At 31.2% G+C, this 23108-nt stretch overlaps 1 protein-coding gene across 1 annotated transcript in view; it reads left to right on the top strand.

Moving 5' to 3' along the window:
- LOC143206511 (uncharacterized) overlaps window positions 1-23108 on the top strand; it is a 128157-nt gene that overhangs the window by 68703 nt on the left and 36346 nt on the right. Inside the window, exon 5 of the mRNA XM_076419090.1 lies at window positions 8561-8705. Coding sequence (XP_076275205.1) covers window positions 8561-8705 — 145 coding nt within the window. The remainder of the gene's footprint in view (window positions 1-8560; window positions 8706-23108) is intronic.

The following is a 23108-nucleotide window of genomic DNA, read 5'->3' as shown; positions in this document are numbered from 1 at the left end:
CGAACTTTAGTCTGGTTTATGTCGACATCAAACTGTAAAAAATGTATTACTACTTTGTCTTTAGTGTATATACTGTACTGTGTCCTTACTGTTATACTAATTGATAATTAAAATATTGTAGTTATATAATAAAACTTGCCTTAGCAGGTAAACATATTTCTTCGTTGAACATTTATATATTAGGGTAGTATCATCTGCCTGTGTAATATGATTTTCTTTCTCTTCCTCATTGGGAGCAATTATCTCAAGCCTTATGAATTGAACCCAACAAAGCCCTTATATACCATTCAGAGAATTTCAGTGATGGTAGTCAGACAGGACGACGTTTGGTGTATAGGGTGATTCAATCAATACTCCCTCCCAAACATCTTTTAATTTTTGCCGACTTAATTTGTCCGCTAGCCGTTCTTTGTAATCGCCGGCTTCTGTCACTTTAATAGTCGAGCCAAATTTATGATTTTTCCAATTTCGAACAACTCTTGATGAAAGATTTTACACATTTGACAGTAGGTCTCTTAAGCATTGATTATTACAAACGGTACCTATACTTAATGCCCATTACAATTTTACATGACTCTTCTCTTCATATGACACTTTTTGAAAGTACAAAGCTAAATATAACAATAATATCGACTTTATGTTTTTAAAACACAAAAACTTTTGAGTCTGTAAATGAACGACGCTACTTTTTATATGAATTTGAAGCTACCTATTAGGAAAAAACCGAAATAACTTTTTACCTAACCTATTAAGGGAAACTCTTATTAGGATATTTAAGAAGAAAATGCAACAAGGAAAGTTTTTATGAAATAGAGAGCATTGCGGCGGAATTTTTTCAGAAGAAAATTAGATTTTCTGAGGAGAGCCCCAATGTACATGTTATACCACTACATAAAAACCATGCTCAGCAGATATGCGGCGAATTTAAAAGATTGCGTGGATTGATCGGACAACGGTTTACCAAATTCCATTGCTTATTATATCTGTAAGATTGCAAATCACTAGACTAAAATAAGTTGGTGGCCCAGGGAGCATAGAGTTTGTGGAAAGAACGGTATCTAAAAAACATTGATACCTCCGCAATAAGTTTTGTACAACCGCTGCATATAAAATTGATAATAAAAATGCAATAAATAACTTTCCATAAATGAACATTGCTTCAAATGTATCGCTTCAAAGTTTCCAGGCCTCTCAGAAGCTACGGTGAAAGGTGTCTTCGTTGGGCCAGATACAAAATTAAGAAAAAGACGAAAGAAAAATAAGTGCCGATTATTTTAAGGAGATCAACGAGATATTTTTAGATAATTGTACAGATCCTAACTATAAATAAATTGACAACAGAATGTTAAGCGTTTCAAGCTTTGGGTTATCAAATAAGTTTAAAATAAGTCTAAGTACATATTCTTCATTCCCCCCATTGCTTCTCTAAGAATAATTTGGGAGACATGAGTGAAGAACAAGGTGAACGATTTCACTACGATTCTGAAGAAATGGAGAAAAAAATCCAGGGAAACTGGTCTATGTTAAAATCCTTCCAGATTTTTTCCACAAGTGAAAATGCACAAGCCTTACTGGAAAAAAGAAAAGGTTATAATAGTGCTAGTGAATTTATATTATATAAAATATATGTCTCCTTAATGATTTGTAAATAATAATTTTAGCAATCTTCAAGTCTATTCTCTTTTATTTTAACGTAATAACTTGTTTGTCATAATTAGCGAGAATGTCAAAAAACGAAAACAAGTCATCCTGTACGAAAATGGAAGATCTTTTCCGATTAAGAACCCCAAAAACTTAAAGATCACATTACAAAACCTAAACATCCCTTAGAATTTTTATTTTGCGGACCTGTTATAAATTGATGCAGATTTAAATCTAATTAAGTCTGTTTACAATGAAGATCCATTTTATTATTCCGAAAATTCTAAAATGATCTTATAATATGACATTTTTATTTATGCAAATATTTAAATACTTCTGGATTATTTTAGAATAAATGACCCTGAAACAACGACGACCCTTTGGGGAACAAGTTTTATTTCATTTCATTTTCTCCGTCTCTATTGTACTCCAAAATTTCCTTGGTTTGGTTTATCTTTTAAGCTGTTTATATCTTTTTAGATACCCAATTTGAATTCGAAGTTTTGCGAACTTCGATATACACAAATTTGTAAAATAATTTGCTCCTTTATTGGTTTTTATTTAATTTCTTTCAAAGCAATAAATTCTAGAATTTTAGATTCGATTTGTTTTATCTCATTTTACGCGATTTTCAAAGATAATTTGCGAATTTAAAACTCTCGGCACAGTGGTAAAAGTGACATGGGTTGATAGTTAACTTACGTAAGTTAATGTAAAAAGGAAAATGTAAAATAATGGTAAAGTTTTTTTGTTATATTTTAAAGTCTCTTTTATACTAACTATAGTTATAAGATAAAAGTTATGAAGGACAATCAACTATATAAATTTTATGTAAAATATCACGTACAATCTTCTAAAAAAAGCTCATGGTTATAATTGAAATAAAGCAATAGAAAATTATTAGGTGGGATATTAGTTATGAACGAACTGAATATTGCGTATGTGCTAAAACCGGATTACAATATACGCTGATTTTGAACGAAGATCGTGTAGCGACCGCCACGACCCTTTAAGCCACCACGAATTCATCAACAAGTACAAAGGTTGGCAAAGCCGGTGGATTGGTACCATGCAGTTCCAGGCGATAAAAGACCATCACGACGAAGTCTCGCTCTCTTTTCTTTTCTCCGACCCCTTGTAATAGTACCACTTCCACAGCGCTACCGTACTTCCTCTACCTAACCTAATATCCTTTCAATTCTCCCGTCGACCACATGTATAATTTAATATTAAATATAAACAGTATTTCTTCAACCACTGTTTTCAGTTCTCGTGCAAATTCCTTCCAGAAATAGTAGTGAGTGTTCTGACAAATAATCACAGCAGCAGCCACACATTTCGACCGACTGACCGACCCGACGAACATTCCTACAATCGTATATTTTGGGTGCGTCATTACTAAATTATTTGATCCCACTTACTTATTCTAAATCCGGAGTTGCAGTGTTATAAAGAGATAATAATTAACACCCGTGTTTATACTCAAATAATAAAAAGTCAGAGAGAGGATTACGCAATAATCAATTTGTATTATTGTCAAAAACAATTAAATATTTATGAAATATGCAAAGACTGATTATTTTAAATTAATTCTTTGCATATTGTACCTTGGTTGGGAATTTTTCTAAATGCATTTAATAAATTTACTATAATCCGCTTCTTTGAATGCGCCTTCTAATGGTAAAATTTTACTTGTATTCTCGATACTTCTATACTTCAGTTATTCGTTATATGTCGAAAATTGCCTTTTCCAATAACTATTCCTAACCTTCATATTCATCATCCAAGTCAGTGTTGGTAGTTCATTTGCAACAGAGTTATGTGTAATAAATAGCAAACTGTTAAAATGTTTTATGTAGATAAAAATGTAATATAGTGGAAAGATCTTTAACTTTCAGCATCACATTTAGCACTAAAGTCCAGTATTTTTTAAGTGAATAAATATTTATATTCATATAATTTTATTAAAATTTGATGTAAATTTATCAAACTTCAACCGCAATTCAGACCGTAATTAAAATAATAATAAGATACATTAATCCACAAATATCTCCGCATTTAGCGCATGCTCAATCTCCCGCATAGAATAATCCATAGAAAAGAATAAACTATGTAGTCTTCCTTTTCTAATGGCGGTACATTCTTTTCGAGTCGATCGGTACAATCGATCAAGTCAATACATCAAAAAAATCTGGATTACTTAGATTTTGTGTTACATTAATGATTCTATAGTCAAGAAAACATAAAATCTAAACATCATCAATTTTAAATATGGTGGGAATGTTTGCTGCCAAGTTTATAACATATCATTTTTAACGACATCGAATAGGTATCAACATATGCCAAAATTTAATGATAACAAGAACAGAGAAGAAAATGATTCTTCTTGTGTGGGAATTAGTCAAGTCATTAATGAGGTTTGTCCATCAAGAATAGTAGCAAAAATTGTATTAATTGAAATAACTAGACTTTTATTTTAAACATAATATAATTTAGTAATGATTTAAATTTTATTTTATAGGTAAGATGTAGGTAGAATTTGTTGAAAGTGAAAATCGAACGATGTGAAATTTAGAGAATCAGAGAAGAAGAAGTAACAATAGTGTACATCTAAAATCTACAGTTAGTTGTACAGTCACAATAGCTTATAGGTTAGAGTTATAACCTTTATATGTTGATTTCAAGAATTTTGCATAGGTATGAAAACCGATTGACTTAAAAACATTGTGTCTCTTTTTAACTAGGATAATATGAGATGGAAAATATAGTCTGATTCTGAAACGAATTTACAAATAGTGGCAGGCAATACATTAAACATCTTGATGACGTATATAAAAAAAAACTTTGAATAGATTATATATTTCATACATAATGATATAAATAAACAACATCGAATCGCCTTTTTTGACATTCATTATGGAAGTTATGAATTGGGTAGGAATTAAAAAAACGAATTGTCAATTTATTTTAAAATATGTTATTTTAACTGAAGTTCCGACTTATTGAAACGGCTTTACAAATGACACTGCCATTTTACTCCTATTTTAATACAAATGCAAGCAATTCATATTATAAAGACTTCACTCATACCATCTTATAATTGGATATAAACCATATCATGATTCTTTGACATATTAAAACCGCAATCGTTTTATTTCCCTATCTAAGACCGTAGATAGTATTTACATTTCGTGCTAGAAGGTATTGATTTGGAGTATCGGTTGTATAGAAAATCAATTTTGAAATCGTGATCCTAAATACATATTAATATTTTACGGGATTTCATGTGATTATTATGAATCTTGGTGTGCCGTTCTGCTTTGTACACACAATCGATTTTCCGTTCTAATACCGTAGCGCACAACTAGAAAACCACAGACAAACCGTCTAGCTTCCTATTTGATCCAATCTTGAATACTGCTATCCGTAACCCTTTGTTTGCGGTCAAGCAAAGCCCCACTTCCAACCGAACACCTTGTTCGTTTAAAACTGCCCTATTTATTTAGCGAAAGCATTGTCCGATTTTATGGCCCATTGGTTCGTGGCTTTGTTGGTTGAAGGAAACCTCCGCCGTTAATAGATCTTTGGTCTATTGTTTAATATGAATTTATAAAATCAAACTAACAATTCATATTGTGCACTGAATACGGAATATTAATATTTTGCTAAAAATATTGCCCATTTTGAAATTACAAGAAAATTCTTGCACTTTCTTAAATTAATCTTGGATGCCGTTGTACACTGCTGTGAATGTTTATATATGAATTCTTTCCATTGTACTAGAAATATCAACAAAAAATGAGGTAAAGCTGTTCGCCTCAAAATACCAGGAGTTTTTATGTATTTTGATCAGTGAAAAATGTGAAGTAGCAAATTAAAAAGTGTTGACCTAAGTTATTCGTAAAATATGGTGATTTCGACAGTTACTTAAATAGCTGTTTTTAGATTTTGCGTTATCGAGTTATACAGTGTAACTATTATATTTAATATATCATTTTCTACATACATTACTTTTGTTGTTCGATTTAAACAAAAGTACTGACGAAGTCCATCAGACACTCTTAGAAACCTATTCCAAATCTAAACCAACTTAATTCACGGTTTTGATTTCAACGATTTAAACTTAATGAATTACCAGACCTACTACAGGAAACCGTATAAAAAGTATGTACTGTTACGTAAAAAATCAGCAATATCAAGGGACAGACGACCTCTGAAATGACAATGCTCAATCAGACGGTGCAATGGTAATGTGAAAGATACACTAAATGGGAATGGGAACGGGGATAGCACGCTCAGCAGACATTTTGCAATAATTTTCACAACTAATTTTTCGCAACAAAATTTGTCAAGAATTTCTCAACGGATTATCTGAACATACTGATAACTACGTTTCTTCAATAGAAATATATGTATAATCTGGTATACATGGAAATACATATATCTCACTTCACGGTGCATCAGTTTGGAAGGAATTTTTTCCATTAACTTTATTCCTCTACGTGGAGGAGGTCTTCTGGCCAAATCTTGAATTATACGTTAATCCAATCTAATTTTGTATGTGCGAATTTTTTTTATCTTGTATGCTATCTGAAATGGCTATCATTAGATATTTTAGCGCGCCCTATTGCCCTAACGAGTGAAACATAAAAATAATATGAAAAAGGAACCATGTGGGAACTTAACAAATAGACAAAGAATTAAAGAGAGTCAAAGAAGCTGGCATGGTATTATTTTCAAATTCTTTTGAAATACCCGAAAATCCTTTGAGTATTCATATTCTCTATGCAGCGGTTTTAAGACAATGACAATTTTTTCAAAATATACATTTTTATTACACTGTCGTCTGCTTTTTCATCTGTTCAGCTAATTCAGTTTTAAATTAGATATACTATAGTGCACTGATTATGTTAAATAACACAGTTTTATTATGGGGTCTTTGAATTATTTAAATATAATGATAGTTTTCATAACATACAAATTCATATATATATAGGAAAGTATTTGGGTTCCTTACGAAATTATATTTTTTATGTGGTCTATTGGGGTAGCAATCTAACTTCTTATTTTCCTTCTTAGGACGTTTCTCAGATAGAGGATTCTTCTTAATATACTAATTACTAGCGGTGGACGACATTTTTACAAAAGCTTGATGGATAATATAACATTTTCAATTACTTCCAATACTTAATATTTTCTATTAATCCAATTAAATATAAGAAAATTGCAACCGTTGTTGCTTCCAACAAAAATAATTAACAATGAGTTTTGGAACATGAAATTATTATTAAAATACCCATAATAAAAGTCAGTATAAAGTCAAAACTCGCCGCTGTTACAAAATTACACAAAGAAATGAAGGTATTAATCATGCAATTGTTAAAAAATTGCTAGTTTTATTTATCAAACATTGTCCTTCTTGATAAATATCATAACTAAATAGTTATCGTTTTATGAAGAGGTCTCATTTTTTAATTAAAATATTCAAGTCGTCGTAATAATATGGAAAAATATTATGCCAGGGAACTTAACAAAAAAACAATTAAGCTACGAGTTAGTTTAGTGAAATTCACCTATTTTTTACTAATCTAACGTTTTTACAATTCTTATGTAATTATTGGACATATAACGATCTGCATACATAAATATTTGAGAGTATTTTGCTTTTTGTGCTGGTTTGAAAGTTTTACTTCAACGTCTCGTCAAAACAACGATGAAAGCTCATATTTGTATGCGCAGCCGATATGAACAACTGTTCCTATTGATTAAAAGAAAAGTTAATATTTAAGAAAATACCAAAAGGAATAAGGAAACAGCAATCAACAATCTCATAGAAGAGAAAAACTTTAAAATGTATGATAATACTAAAAATGATGCAGATTATTTTGGATGAAAAGAAGATGGTGGCTTACGGCTAAAGCTATTTTAAAAATTGTCTTAAATAAAACTGGTTTGTTACACCTAATAGGAAGAAATATGCGCAAAATAGAACATAATGAATTAAAATACAAAAAAAAGCTGAAGGAAAAACGAGATTCGGACACATTAGGTACTACTCAACTCCCCCTTAATCTTTCTAATATCTTTCTGGAGAGATGGATGGCAATCGTGATGTAATTTATTTATGTTTTTAATTGTTTAATTACTGGAAACCTTATTTTTGTTAAATAAACTAATATACAGTATATATCCGAAGTTTATATAATAATTGTTTCAGTTTCTCAATATTTAAAATAATAAGAAATTATTTTAGTTCCTTAATATATATAATTCATGGTACGCCATTCCAGTCTTACCTTATCTAAATTTTAAGCAAGAAAGACAAAAGAGCTTCTTATAATTTTAAAAATAATCAGCGCCATTGCTTGTTGCAATTAATGAAATTTATAAACTTGCCATCATAGTTTCGTTGTTTGCTAAGGTAAACATGTATTACCCGATTACGTGAAATAATTATCTAGGACATGGAAGTAATTTTTTCTACTAAAATTACCTGTTATTTTATACAAAGTTAAAGGAGGGGCGGACTTACGAAAAGGACCTTAACATATTAATTCCCCTTATCGACGACTTAACATTCATTTTCTTAATAACCTACCTGTCAGAAACACGATTATTCATCTCGAGACGTGATGATTTGCACATAGCGGCGTCATTGTGTTTCGCACAAAGCACGGGCGACACGCCCCCGTCTGCTCCAAATGAAATTTTTCATATCGCGATCATCAGGCAAAAATGGGTCGGTGCATAGAGCCAGTTTCTAGTTGAATAATTGCGCGTCTTTTATTCCCGTTTTTTTTTTGTCTGTATACGGAGACACATTTCCACGAATTATTAATTTTAGTTCGAAATTCGCACCGCACTACTAGCGTAGGAATTAATTAATGACGGCGTATTTACGTGTCTGATATAATTTCAGGTGTTCCAGAAGGCCAAATAAACCAGCTAGAAGTTATCGATTCGGCGATATCAACTTTGGAGGCGGACAGCTTGCTGGGATGCCAGCTACAAGCGTTCGTATTTAGCAATAACCGTCTGCAACACATATCCGATCGAGTTTTTAGGTAAGCAGTTATTGATTGCCGATACTTGTTAATAAGAGCTGTTTCGGACCCAACTCTCTTGCGTCTATTTGGCTTGATTGCAAAATATCAGGCGAATACATCTCAATATTGGACGTTACGATCTTTCATGTTATAACGGAATTTCAATTATAACTTTTGCTATGGTATATGTTATGGCGTGTACGTTTTGTTTTATCTTTTATGCATGTCAATATGTATGATTTGAACTAACATATTTTTATATACAGTCTTCTGTCTCACAATAACAAATGTACAAGGTTGTGACGAAGATTTGTTCGTTCAGGCCACATGAGGGCGTGCAAAGCGTGTTTATTTACTGTAGGGGGAAATTAAAAATATGATTAACAATGTCATTTTTAATCCAGCCGAAAATTAACAAATATAATTTTAATACAACATTTTATTGAAATACTAGTAAACATTTGTATGAAACATTTTAAAATACCTCAATTTTTTTATTAATCACTTCTTATATTAGATATTAGATATGCTTAGTGCAATCTTAATTTATACATACATATATATATATATATATATATATATATATATATATATATATAATATATATAAAAACAGGCTAATATGGAATTAATACATCAATATGTATTTATCAAATTCAAATAAAACTAAGAATACACTAATATGCCAAACAAGTTCGTGTGGTTTGGTTTGCTTCGTTCATCTGAATTCCTACGTATTATCCAGTGGCTGTATTGCTTCCAAGTTGCTGTGATTTAGCAACCTTCTTTCATGTTTTAAGTCGAAATCTTGAACAACTTCGTGTAACCATTTGACTTCGAGGTTATAGTGCAACTCTACGTTGGTTTCGTACCGATAAGCATTGGTAATTAATCGTAGAATTAACCGTTTTAGATACGTTGGATTACTAGTTGATTATATCTCTTCTATTTTATCTATTGACTGATCTTTGATTTTAAGTTAAGTTGAGAATATCTTCCCACTAACCAGTACACTTGCTTGACTTGAGTCTAACCTGCTCTGCTTTATATCTAACATCATGTTTCCAGTTTAACTTAGCATCGAAATATATTACGAGATATGTGGCTGATTCTGCTCGATAAATCGGACATCCGTCAAGTGATATAATTAGGTTTTTGTCATTTCGCCGCAACGTAAAATTAACATGGACAGATTTGGAGCTACTAAGCTGTATTTTCCAACCTCCAGTCCATTTTCAGATCTTGTTCACCGCTTCTTGAACTTTTTCTATAGTCTTATATACAGATGCATCTTTTGCCACGGTCACTGTGTCGTCGGAAAATGTTTCAAGTACTGCTTCTCTTATTGATTAGATATCAGGAGATATAGAAGTGGTCCCAAGACATCACCCTGTAAAACTCTAGCCGTAAATGGTAAAGTGTTGAGAATGCCCTTTCATGCCAGACCCCAAGTTTTCTTTCGAAAATATATAATTCCAGCAGGAGGCAGTAATTCCGCAGTAGCGATTTTCTTTTTTTGTTTTAATAGCAGATTCTCATATAATTTTTATATCGCAGTTAGTAATGAAATAGGCCTGTAAGAACCAACTTGTTCTGCCGCTTTATCAGATTTTTAAGCATAATTATTCGAGCTATCTTAAGACATTTCCGAGCATGATTCAGTCACAAACAGGCATTTAGTATATATGTCAACATGATTATTGCTTTTTGTGACAGTTGAGACATGATGGAGATTTTGTCTAGTTTTGTTGCATTCCGAAGGCCTCTCATTAAAACTAAAATAGATCTATAGAATAACCAAAGTCCTTATAGCCAAAGACGCAACGATAATAAAGCTTTTAAATTTGGCTGTGTTAAAAAAAGCTGTGTTGTTAAAATTGACTGCTGTCTTCAATTTGGGCATCAAATGTATTGCACCAATTTCTTTTAATAATGCTGGTGATTAAATAGACAATATTATAAACAAATAAACAATGTTTTACTTTTCAACAATACTCTATAAAAAATGTTTAAAAAATATAACTCATTGGACAATATAACTACAAATAATTGAATCTGCAGAGAATATAAAGAGCATTAAAAACAATTGCCAATTTAAATACAGACTGTAAGTATCATACACGTTGAATAAGGCCGTTAAAGCAATTCATTTTTCAAACGGGCCACTTGAAACCTGCAAATTTAATTTAAATGTTTCCCATGTCGAATGCAGCGACGGAAGAGGACCGAATCCACCACCAAACGTAGGAACGGAGACAGAAAGCGGGACCTTTTGAAAGGACCCCGAAAATAATCGACAGGAGAGTAGGAGAAAAAAACAATTTTGCTTTAAAACCGGTTTCCGGCAGCTCATCCAGCCGCCATTCAGCGTTTCGGAATGAGGAAAAACAAATTACCGCGGAAAACCGACAGTCTTTTCGGCTTAAAAAACTAATCTAAAATGGTAAAACTCCACTGAAAAGATTTGCAAATTTGCCATTGCACGACAACGCACAAAAAAAGGTTTACGGTAAAGCCGACGCGAAATCTGCTCAATGGCATTCGGTGCCTTAAAAAGGGTAGATTAAGAAATTAGATTCTAGAATTTTAGTTTGAATTGAAATGGTGGCTATTCGGATTTTTCTTTAAATTAATTTAACTCAGTTGCTCTACTAATAACCTCTGCAAAATTATTATTAATTAATGTTATTAGTTATTAACCAAAATTTAAAATTATATGATTTTAAGATTAAATAACAAAGAAAATGAACCGACTTACTTATAAGGAACTCACTAACAAGTAAAAAATAATCAAACTTACATTTTTGATACAAAAAATCCATTTAAAAATCAAATATGTACATAATAATCGTACGTAAACTAAATAAAAATAAACAAAAACCCTATTTTAACCTATCTACGACACGTATTGTATATTCTACGATATACACACAAGTTAGCTTAATATATACTTAAACCTATTTATCTATTTACAGTATTATTTTTCCAACTACTACCAACTGATCAGATTGAAGTGAAGTGATTAGATTTGTTTTGTTCGTAATTTAATGTTATGCATATGTTACAAAATTATATTACTATTTTTGTATTATTTTTCAAACTTCAAACTGATCAGTTGATAGTAGTTGGTAATAATAGTGTAAAAAGATAAATAAGTTTAGGTATGTATTAAGCTAAATTGTATGTATATAGTAGAAATAAAATACGTGTAGTAGATAACTTAAATGAGATTTGTATTTGTTTTATTCAATTATTTCAATGATTGTTATGTACATATTTTATTTTAAAACGATTTGTTTTCTTTTATTAAAAATCTAGGTTTGATCATATTTTACTTTCTAGTGAGTTCCGTATTTATTTTTTGAAGTCGGTTCTATTTTTTTATTAAAAATATTTTCTTTTTCTCCATTTAATACTAGATTTAGATATGGGTAGGCAAAGTTAAGATGCAGCGCGTATGAGAAAAAAATCGAGAGTCGAACCCGCGATTTCCACGTTTTAGCTGAACGCTCTAACCATTACACTATAGGTTCGATTGCCTGCAATATTTGTACGACCTCTCATATGAAATGGTTAGTGCTTAAAAAGTAAAATGAATGGTTTTTACACTGAACTACTTCCGATTTCCCATCACATCAGTTGAGCAGTTACATGACACCCAAATATGTGATTATTTTAGGTAAAAATATATGTGAAAACTTTGTACATGCTTTTGAATTTTTCCCTCGATTTCCCCCGATGTCGCCATCATATCGTGACTTAGTTCCAATGGGACCACCTCGGAAGTGCAGTCTAAAATGTAACATTTGTAGTTTATTTTCTGAAAATTATATCTGCAAGATGCCTTTTAAACTACCGCTAACATTCATATGAATATAAACAAGATTAATTTTAATCGGCTTAGTTGGCGCAGTGGTCATGGATGTACTTTATGTTAGTGAATTTAATTTCAATTGTCTTTATAGGCAACAGTGGAAAATGCGACAAGGAATAACCATCGACAAGTCACGCCAGCAACGATGCTGGGTAAGACCGGATGTCTTCTGTGATGGTCTCTAAGTTAGTCGGTAGACTTAATGCTCAGGACCATGATTCGGAGATCACGTTATGCCGTAGGTCCAGTCCTGATAAACCCTTGTTGGTAAATAGGAGGCGAAAAAGGGAAGAAAAGAAGGAATAATATATTATTTTATTTCGACTATAATTTTGGGTTACATTTTGGAGATATTCATATAAATAAACCGGAAGCAATAGTTCCGAGCTCAGTGGTGTCGGTTCAAAATCGTTCTTTTTAGAAATATTCGTTTTTCTGGAAATATTTTCTATGCAGTATCCGTGCTGAAATTATTTGTGTGACTTTGAAATTATACCACTGACTAATATTTATAAAGCTATTGGAAATTTATACTTAAAACTTGCAGTTCAACATAACATTGGACTTTAACAGTCCTTATCATAACTCGTCTTATACTATGATTTCGAAGAGGCAATTTTGGTAAGAATTGTGAATTGGCTCGTCAATAACATTGAAAAATGTTAAGAATGATATATAATGGCATTGATTTCTTGAAGATTTTATTTAGATGGCTGTATTTTCGTCAAATCTTTATTTGTAAGTTCTACTATAAATCTGGACCTATTGTAACATTATCAAGCATATAGATTATTGGCTTAAGCTATCAACATCACTTAAACATCCAACTGGCCTATTCGATGAGGCCAAAATGATTTGGTTATAAAAATCAAACGAAGCTATAATGTGCTTGCTACTGGCTATAATTGGTCTGTATTTATTGCGCTTTAGCAATGGCGTTTTGCAAATGATCCCGCAAATGATTAAAGGAGTAATGTCAGAAGTAGCACCGCTTCAGGATGCAACATTTCCGAAATATATTTCCAGGTGCTAAGAATGTAAATTCAGTTATCAATATAGGCTCCCTAACCGTAACCAACACACGTAACCTTGTTAAGGTTTGTTGTTCAATTTTCTTCTGAAATACAAAGCATATCGGGTAATATTTTTCTGAACTTTTACTTTCATATTCAATTTTGTGGATTTGGATTAAACGAAATTTCCCAAAAAAAAATTAAATAATACTTCATCTAAGTGAAAGTTCCCCAAATGTCAGTTTGATGGTTTAGCAATCTTCACAAGTTAATGACTTATGTGTTATTACTATTTAGAACTAAAATCTGAACGGTACAAGAATAAGTAACATTATAGTACTTCACTCTATATATAAAATAAGTAAATAAATATTACTCACATGGTATATCCAAATCAATAAACTTCTTATCACTACTTTAATCTACTATAATTTAAACTGCTACTAATATGTAAAATCAATTTTTAAACCACGGTAATGTGATTATAACCTATAATTAACAAATATGTAAGATAACGATGACCTGAGTATAATACGGATTACAAGAACCAAATAATATATAGTCAATATAAGATAGTGAATAAACGTCACTTTAGCGCATCAATTTTGACTTTTGGTTTAAATGGAAAAGTCCCCGGTCTGGCACATAGATGGCGCTACTAGAATTAAATCTACATGTTTTTTAGTTAGCCTTAATCCTCAAAAATGCGTGTATAAATTTGAGAGCTGTCGGATCATTAGTTTGTGAATTATAGCATTTCGAGTGAAGCAACTTTTGTTATTGTGAAAACAATGGATAAAAAGGAATTTCGCGTGTTGATAAAATATTGCTTCCGTTTTCAATTGACTTTTCAGTTATCAATCAATTATTCCTGAATCAACTAAATTATTCATTAGTACCTAGTCATAAAATGCTGCAATTTATTTTTAGAATGTGGACTTAAGTGTAAAAAATATCAAAACAATCTTTATTTATTATTGAAGCTTTTAAAAGTACGGTTCAAGTTGTATCATACTTATTACTAAACTCACTTTAAAATACTGAATAAACTATTTTTACGGGCATTTCATTTTATCCGGAAAGTTCGAAACCCAGGCAATGCATTTTATATCCATAACACTTTGTCGAAAAGACTGAGGTAAATAATTAAAAAATATAATTTTATTTGCCCGTTCAACATCCAATTATGTTGTTATCCTGCCGCCCTCCTCGTTATACTTTTCCTTCAATAAAAAGTTACTACCTCCTCCTACTTAAATAAAGTTCGGCTCTTCGGGCGACGAAAAACTCTAACTTAATTATTTGACGTTTTGAGGGAGCGTTAAACAAATTAAAATTCATGCAAAAGTAATCTAGGGCCGCATCGTCCCGTAGGCTGTTCGGAAAAAATAACAGAGTCACTAGCGGAGTAATTGCCTCCGCGAAATTAAGCTGTAATTTTATTAATGACGTTCTTAAGTTTATAATCCACTTCTGGTTTTTTTTCTCCGCAGTCAGTCTTTGAGTTTTGCTCGACGGTTATTGTAATTTGTATGCGGCTAATGTTCAAACTAATTCAAAGCAAATTGTTTCTGTTTCATTAGAGTTAATGCGCGTAGTGCAAACCGAGTAGATGTTTATTAAATAAAACAGTATGTTATCAATCTACCTCAGTTTAGTTTGTGAAATTCTGGTGTTCTGGAGTTTAAAAAAGAGCTAAAAGTGACTGTTATGGAAAAATAAACAACAGACCAGTTTCAATATGTATGACAGTGATTAAACAGTTTTGAATATATATCTTGAACACCAAACTGAGATCTAAACTCCCAAACGCAGATCGCGAGTTCGATTTCCGACGGAGACAATAAATTTTTGTTGTTGTTTAATTAGAACATTCGTCAATTCACATATGGTATAAACAATTGTTGCCAGATTGAATTAGGAGAAGTATACTTTCAAGTGGTCGTTGGGTTATCTAAATGAACTTAATATTGTGTGAGCTTTTATAATTAAAAATGAACTTTTTATTTCTCCATCAAGTGAGAGGTTTGCAAAAAGGAGAACCTATTATAATTTTGGAGTATATTTGAAGTATGCTGAACGCTGGAGACTATCAAGTCGATTTATTGAAGGATATCCTTAAGTAAACTGCAATAGTGACAACACAATAAGATCTAGTGTTCATAATTAAATTAGAAATGCAGAAGAATATGCGTTGTTCAGCAGTAGCAGTAGATTTTTAACCGACTTGGAAAAAGGAGGAGGTTCTATGTTCGGCTGTATATATTCGAATTGTCCAATTGAAACCAAATCACGATGAGGTGGAATCGCGGGAAACGCTCAAATTTCAAAGGCACGTACAATGTATTCACATATTTTTTATCTAAAATAATCAGATATTTGTGTATAGTGTTATTGCTGAGGTGATGTCATGGAAAATCGGAAATCGTTCAGTGCAAAGGTTTCTTTAGTGTAATGGTTAAAACGTTTACCTCCTAAACGGAAGGTCGCGAGTTCCATTCTCGGAGGGGACAATACCTTTTTGTTGTTGTTTAGTTAGAACATTTGTCAAAGCATCTAGACTAGGTAGCGGACTCCGAGGCCTGAAGCACTCCTCATTTTCAATCATTGTTTCTGTATTCCTATTTTTCCTGATACGGGCTGCAACTTTACTTGGCCTACCCATTGTAATAATAAATAGAATAACTGAGTCATTTATTGATTAAATATCTAACACCAAAAAGAAAAAAATTAAATATTTTTAACAAAAAAAATGCAAAAATAGTATTATAATTTCTTGACAAATCAAATCTAAATTAATATAACTGTTTGACTTCAGCACGGATTTCAAGTGATCACTTAGTAGTAGTTAAAATAATATTGTAAACAGATAAATAGGTTTAGACCAGTATTAAGCTAAATTGTGTCTGTATAGTAGAATATAAAATACGTCTAGTATATAGGTGAAATAATATTTTTAATATTTTTGTTTATTTTTATTTAGTTATTACTACGATTATTACGTACGTATATTATTTTTTTTGTTAAAAATCTTGAAAATTTTAATGTTTATTATTTTTATTGAGCTCCGTATTTATTTATTTTTTTTCGTTTACTAGCAAGAAATATACTACCGAAGCATTTTAAATCCTTGTAGAAACTTACTGTGACGAATCGCTGTCCTACCCTATTTATTGGTTTTCGCTTAAGTGTTTGAAAGTGGCGATTTTAATGTTAATGACAAAGAACGGACTGGAGGAGCAAAATAAATGGAGAAGAATGGATTACAATACTAATCGGGCGAAAATCTGAAACTATCAAAATCTCTGAGATGGTTTAGTAGCAGAGTTTGAACATTTTTATAATATTTAGTCTAGCTTTTGAAGTTATACAACGGCCAGGAATTTAATCATAATGCAATATGTGTTCTATAGTTATTTCTGTAGTTGCTTCTGTGAGCTCCACCACTTATTGCAATCCACCACTATAATGATTAAATATTTATTTTCTTTTAGACTTTCGAAAGTCTTGAAATATTTCGTTAGGCTTTCTTAAGTTGTAAAAGTATTCGAAACTCATTTACGTGATAATAGTTTGATTGGATCTTCCAATGTTTCATCTTAGAAGTACTTTGAGAGCACAGGAAAGAACATTCTTTGTTAACTCTATTGGTATCACTGATTGCGGAATATGGAAAATATTTATTGATTACTGATTATTACTTTACTGACTGGAACGGCGTACCAATAAGTTATAACAATATCACCCACAGGTGTTTGCGATTTTGTATTTTAACATATTTATTTTATATTTCATAATTAATACAAACCTCTATATTTCATTAATTCTTTAATAATGAATAGTAATATTTATCTTTAATATCACTGTATCGATTATTCTAGAAGGACATGCTAATGTCAAAAGTGTGGCTATATGATGCAGATGTTAAATTTAAATTACAAACCGAAGTTAATCGTCAATGGAGAGCGTTATAACAGCATTATTTATAATAAATAAATAGACTCACACTGGAGGTCTGTCTGAGAAGGTCTGAACAATTCAATACAAAATTTTCAAAGCAAAAATACGTTGAATGTATTTTCTAATATGAGTAGGTTCAAATGTACAAGAGCATTGTAAAATACAACATTTTACTCTTAGGAAAAAGGCTAATCTGCTTATGTTTGTTGTCCTGTTTATATGTTTATATTTTTTACATAGGTTCGTACTTTTTATATCATATAAAGTTGTAGCTAATAATATATATGTATATATATATATATATATATATATATATATATATATATATATATATATATATATGCATATATATATATATATATATATATATATATATATATATGCATATATATATATATATATATATATATATATATATATATATATATATATATATATATATATATATGCATATATATATATATATATATATATATATATATATATATATATAATTATATTAAATTTCTATTAATTATTACTTTATTCATCATTAAATTATTATCATATTCATCATTTATTATTCAGGAAGAAAATCGGCTATAGGGCCAATAAAAACACATATTCGAGAGAATTTGCTACGCTTAAAAATATGTGACCTGGTGTAAGTGTTTCGTATATGAGAACGATGCGAAATACGAACAGAGGAATTATTTGGTCTAATATTTTAAACCACCAATATGAATAGAAGTTGATATGGTTTATGTGAGTTTGACAATTTTCAAAGACTTTACGCTAAAGGCCGCAGAGCCTTCGGTGAAACAAAGCTATCACAACGACAGAGCTATTATAATGAATAGACAAGTCGGAAACTGAAAATTATCGTCTTAACCGAAGAAGCTCACAACAGTTATGCTGTTGGTAAAACTTGCCACATGTATACATTTTCATGAGTCTCCGTTCACAAACAATCTCACAAGACCGTTGATATTTAACATTTATGTGAATCTATTCATGCAATGAATTATCTTTCTCTTCAGGAGGAAAATTAAGAATGATTCGCTAATTCGCTAATCGCAGAGAACGGGAGGGGGTGATGGACACTTTTTAGATACGGTTAAAGTGCTAAGAATTGATTGAAGTAGTTTGAATTTGAACATATTTGTTGAATAAGGAGTGAACAAAAACTCGAATACTGTAAAGAATAATTAGGATGAATCGCGGTCATACAGAACGATCTGAAATAGAGGAGGTGTAGAGACAGTTGTGGCCGATTGATGAGGTGGCGAGACTTGGTGAGGACATGAGATGGAGAAACTGAGTAGAGGTATTTCAAAGTTTTGCGACAATAACAGCACTGTATGGGCTAATGTGCTTTAACGATAATGATGATGTGGTATTAACGACGAAGATATATGAACAGTATCGCGTAAAATTTATTCAATTTGAAATATAAATGAATCTAAGAATGAAATACATGAGAAGGACACTGAAGATATTTTTGAAAATTAATGGAAAATTATTTGAGTATGGTGTAAACGGTACCCTGATTGACGAACAATGATGTGTAGTGGGACTTTGGGAAAGAGATAAATAAGATGCTTTAGAAATGTAAAAGACAATGTTAGTTTAATGTACAGTATTTTCATTTGTTGATATTAGATATTGTATACATGATTTGATTTATACAGAGTTACATAGCTGTGATTATCATGCCATTCCAAGTTTACGATGAAATGTAATATTTACATTGATATCACATTCTAGTAAGCAAATATTACAAAACTCTGATGATTTTCAAAGTGTATAAAACCGATACAGATATCTAAAGGCTGGTATGAGTTATTAATGATCTTCGTGAAGAAGAGCTGAATTTGGAGACGATAACTTGTGAAGCTAGTGTTTCTTCAGTTAATGCGAAATTAGCAGCATTCAATAAACAAGAATTACGAATGATAATTAGATAATTTTGTATGGGGCCAGGAGAGCCGCCATTGTGAGATCAGTAGTCAAAGATCAGCAAGAAGTCAACGCGAATTACGCAGGACCGAATGAATTCATTTGAGTGAAGTAGCTATGTGGAGTCAGCATGGATATGGGGTATACGAATATCCAGTCCGTAATCGACAAATACCTTGCGGGTGCAGGCATAGCTGTTATTGAGGCATTTGCGGTCAATATAGATGAAATATTTGGTAATTAAAAGGAAATGTTGAAGATGATTAATTAAATTGAATGTTAAACGTTTTTGATGAGATAACTTAGTATTTTGCTTTCCTATTAGGCCACTGTCGATACTGAAATTTGACGAAAGTTTGATAGTTCAGGACGAAATTTAGTTTATAATAACAAATAGACAGAAATCGTGTACAAATATAACTATACTTCATTCTTATCTTTAGTATAATCTTCAAATAAGCTCTATTTCATATTATTTAATATAAAAATATATCATTTTTTCCATAATAATTCATACCTTATACAATTATTTTCGTCTTATCTACCGCGAATTTTGCCTATGAATCAATTATATTACCTCAAAAAAATGTAAATACAAACTTAACCTAAAAATTACATCTAACCACAACTGAGACTGGTAGGAAATGTGTGGTAGTAAAGGACGCAAGTTGTAAAAACTGTTAGGATAGATTAGAACAAGTGCACATGTGCAGTCCTAGCCAATAGAAACTTATATAGGCACGGATAGAGATGGTACCAATCCATCAGCGTTGCCTACCTTTGACTTTGATGCAGGTGAATGCGTGGTGGCCTAAAGGATTGTAGCGGTCGCTACACTGGAAATCATATAGTCTCTCGAAAAGTATCTTGTTGACATAGTTGATAGACGAATGTTATTGTAATAAGCGTTGTAATACCTTGTATATTGTCAAAATAGGGACCAATATAATGTTTTTTTGAATGTATGTATTTTATTTACCAAAAATAAAAGTGTTTCTTACATAAATAACATTATAACTAGCCTCAGGTTTTCTATCTAACATAAAAACATAAAGAGTAAAGCAATATAGAGCAGGCATGTGTTTTAATATTACGGAAAATTGTGGACATACTCCCGAACCTTTGTAACTAAATACCTTTTTTTGACGAGAAATACGAAGCAAAAACAGAATTCTACGTAAAGGCACAAATTTAAAATTGAAATTGTTAATTCATAACGTTGTCCATTAATTCTGACCTACAACAAGTGATGACGTAATATTACGATGATGGAGAGACTAACCTAATCCAACAAACTAAGGTCTTGTCGGTGTTTCCGCCACTTCCCATTGATTAACGGCTATTTCCAGCTTTGGTCGCTTGTAAATCCTAATTATAGAAATGCGAACGTTTTCTTTTTCCTCACGATAAGCGCACGTAAATTACAATTGTTTATTTGCCAATGGCGTATTTACGGTTTGTTGGCGTGACTTGAACCTAATCAATTGCTCGATAATTATGAACGAGTCAAAAATTGCTCACCAAACAATGGTTAAACTTTCGAGTCGTTAAAATATTTACTTCGTACAATGAAAGGTTATTTCAAGTTTTGTCAATGAATTCTTATAGCATTTAACAACACAAAATGTACAAAATATACGTTTCTAGCGGTTATGTATAAATGACTCATGAATTCTTTTTAAAGAAACCGATATCCAGGGTTATGTTATTAAAAATGAAATATATTAATTAATAGGATTGAAAGCTATAAGGGTTCTGATTTATACAGCGATGAAAACATGTTTCTATTTTTAACCGACTTCAAAAAAGGAGGAGGTTCTATGTTCGGCTGTGTATATATTTTTTAACGTATATTCGCCGATTTCTCCGTCAATTATGAACCGATTTTTAAATTTTTTTTTTTACTCGAAAGAGTGCAGAATCTGACGGGGGAAATTGGGGAAAATCGAGAGACAAATCACTAACCACCATGTGAGAAGCCGTAGAAATAACTGTTTTTATGGTGTAACAGTTAGAAGTTAAGCTCAAACGCGGAGGTCGTGGAGTCCTAACGGGGGTAGCATTTTTTTTTGTTTATTTGGAACATTTGTCAAATTATCTGGACTAAGTAGCGGACCCCGGGGCAGGAAGCTTTCCTGCGTAATTTATTGAGTAAATATTTAACACGAAAATGTGAAATCTAAAATATATTTAACACAAAAAAAAACATTTTAATATAAAATATTTACATAATAATCGTTTGTAAGAAGTAAATAAAAATAAACCAAACACTTATTTAACCTATCTACTACACATATTTTATACCATACTATATACATTCAATTTAGCTTAATACCTAGCCAAATCCATTTATATATTTACAATATTATTTTAACTAACACCCACTGGTCAGAACTAAATATTCAATATATAATATTCGATATATTCAATTTTGTGAATTTGGATTAAACGAATTTTCCCAAAAAAAGAATTAAATAATAGATATTTATCTAAATGAAAGTTCCCCAAATTTCAGTTTGATGGTTTAGCCATCTTCACAAGTTAATGACTTATGTGTTATTACTATTTAGAACTAAAATCTGAACGGTACAAGAATAAGTAACATTATAGTACTTCACTCTATATATAAAATAAGTAAATAAATATTACTCACATGGTATATCCAAATCAATAGACTTCTTATCACTACTTTAATGTACTATAATTTAAATTGCTACTAATATGTAAAATCAATTTTTAAACCCAGGTATTGTGATTATAACCAATAATTAACAAATATGTAAGATAACGATGACCTGAGTATAATACGGATTACAGGAACCAAATAATATATAGTCAATATAAGATAAATATATGAATAAACGTCACTTTAGCGCATCAATTTTGACTTTTGGTTTATAATGTTAGCCAGTATATAACCTTTAATTAACAGGTCAATCGAAAAGTCCCCGGTCTGGCACATAGATGGCGCTACTAGAATTAAATCCACATGTTTTTGATTTAGCCTTAATCCTCAAAAATGCGTGCATAAATTTGAGAGCTGTCGGATAATTGGTTTGTGAATTATAGCATTTTGAGTGAAGCAACTTTTGTTATTGTGAAAACAATGGATAAAAAGGAATTTCGCGTGTTGATAAAATATTGCTTCCGTTTTCAATTGACTTTTCAGTTATCAATCAATTATTCCTCAATCAATTAAATTATTCATTAGTACCTAGTGAACTTCACGTGGTTTCGGGATGTTCCATATATGGAAATTATTATTGTCAATATAGCCGTCCATAACTGAAATAACTGTTTTTATGGTGTAACAGTTAGAAGTTAAGCTCAAACGCGGAGGTCGTGGAGTCCTAACGGGGGTAGCATTTTTTTTTAGTTTATTTGGAACATTTGTCAAATTATCTGGACTAAGTAGCGGACCCCGGGGCATGAAGCTTTCCTGCGTAATTTATTGAGTAAATATTTAACACGAAAATGTGAAATCTAAAATATATTTAACACAAAAAAAAACATAAAATATTTACATAATAATCGTTTGTAAGAACTAAATAAAAATAAACCAAACACTTATTTAACCTATCTACTACACATATTTTATACCATACTATATACATTAAATTTAGCTTAATACCTAGCC

Source organism: Rhynchophorus ferrugineus, unplaced genomic scaffold, assembly GCF_030347505.1.
Source record: "Rhynchophorus ferrugineus isolate W39M unplaced genomic scaffold, kcgeb_rfMv2 rfM1, whole genome shotgun sequence".
In the NCBI taxonomy this organism is placed as follows: Eukaryota; Metazoa; Arthropoda; class Insecta; order Coleoptera; family Curculionidae; genus Rhynchophorus; species Rhynchophorus ferrugineus.
Note: the sequence above shows the minus strand (reverse complement) of the source record. Positions and strands in the feature narration are given on the sequence as shown.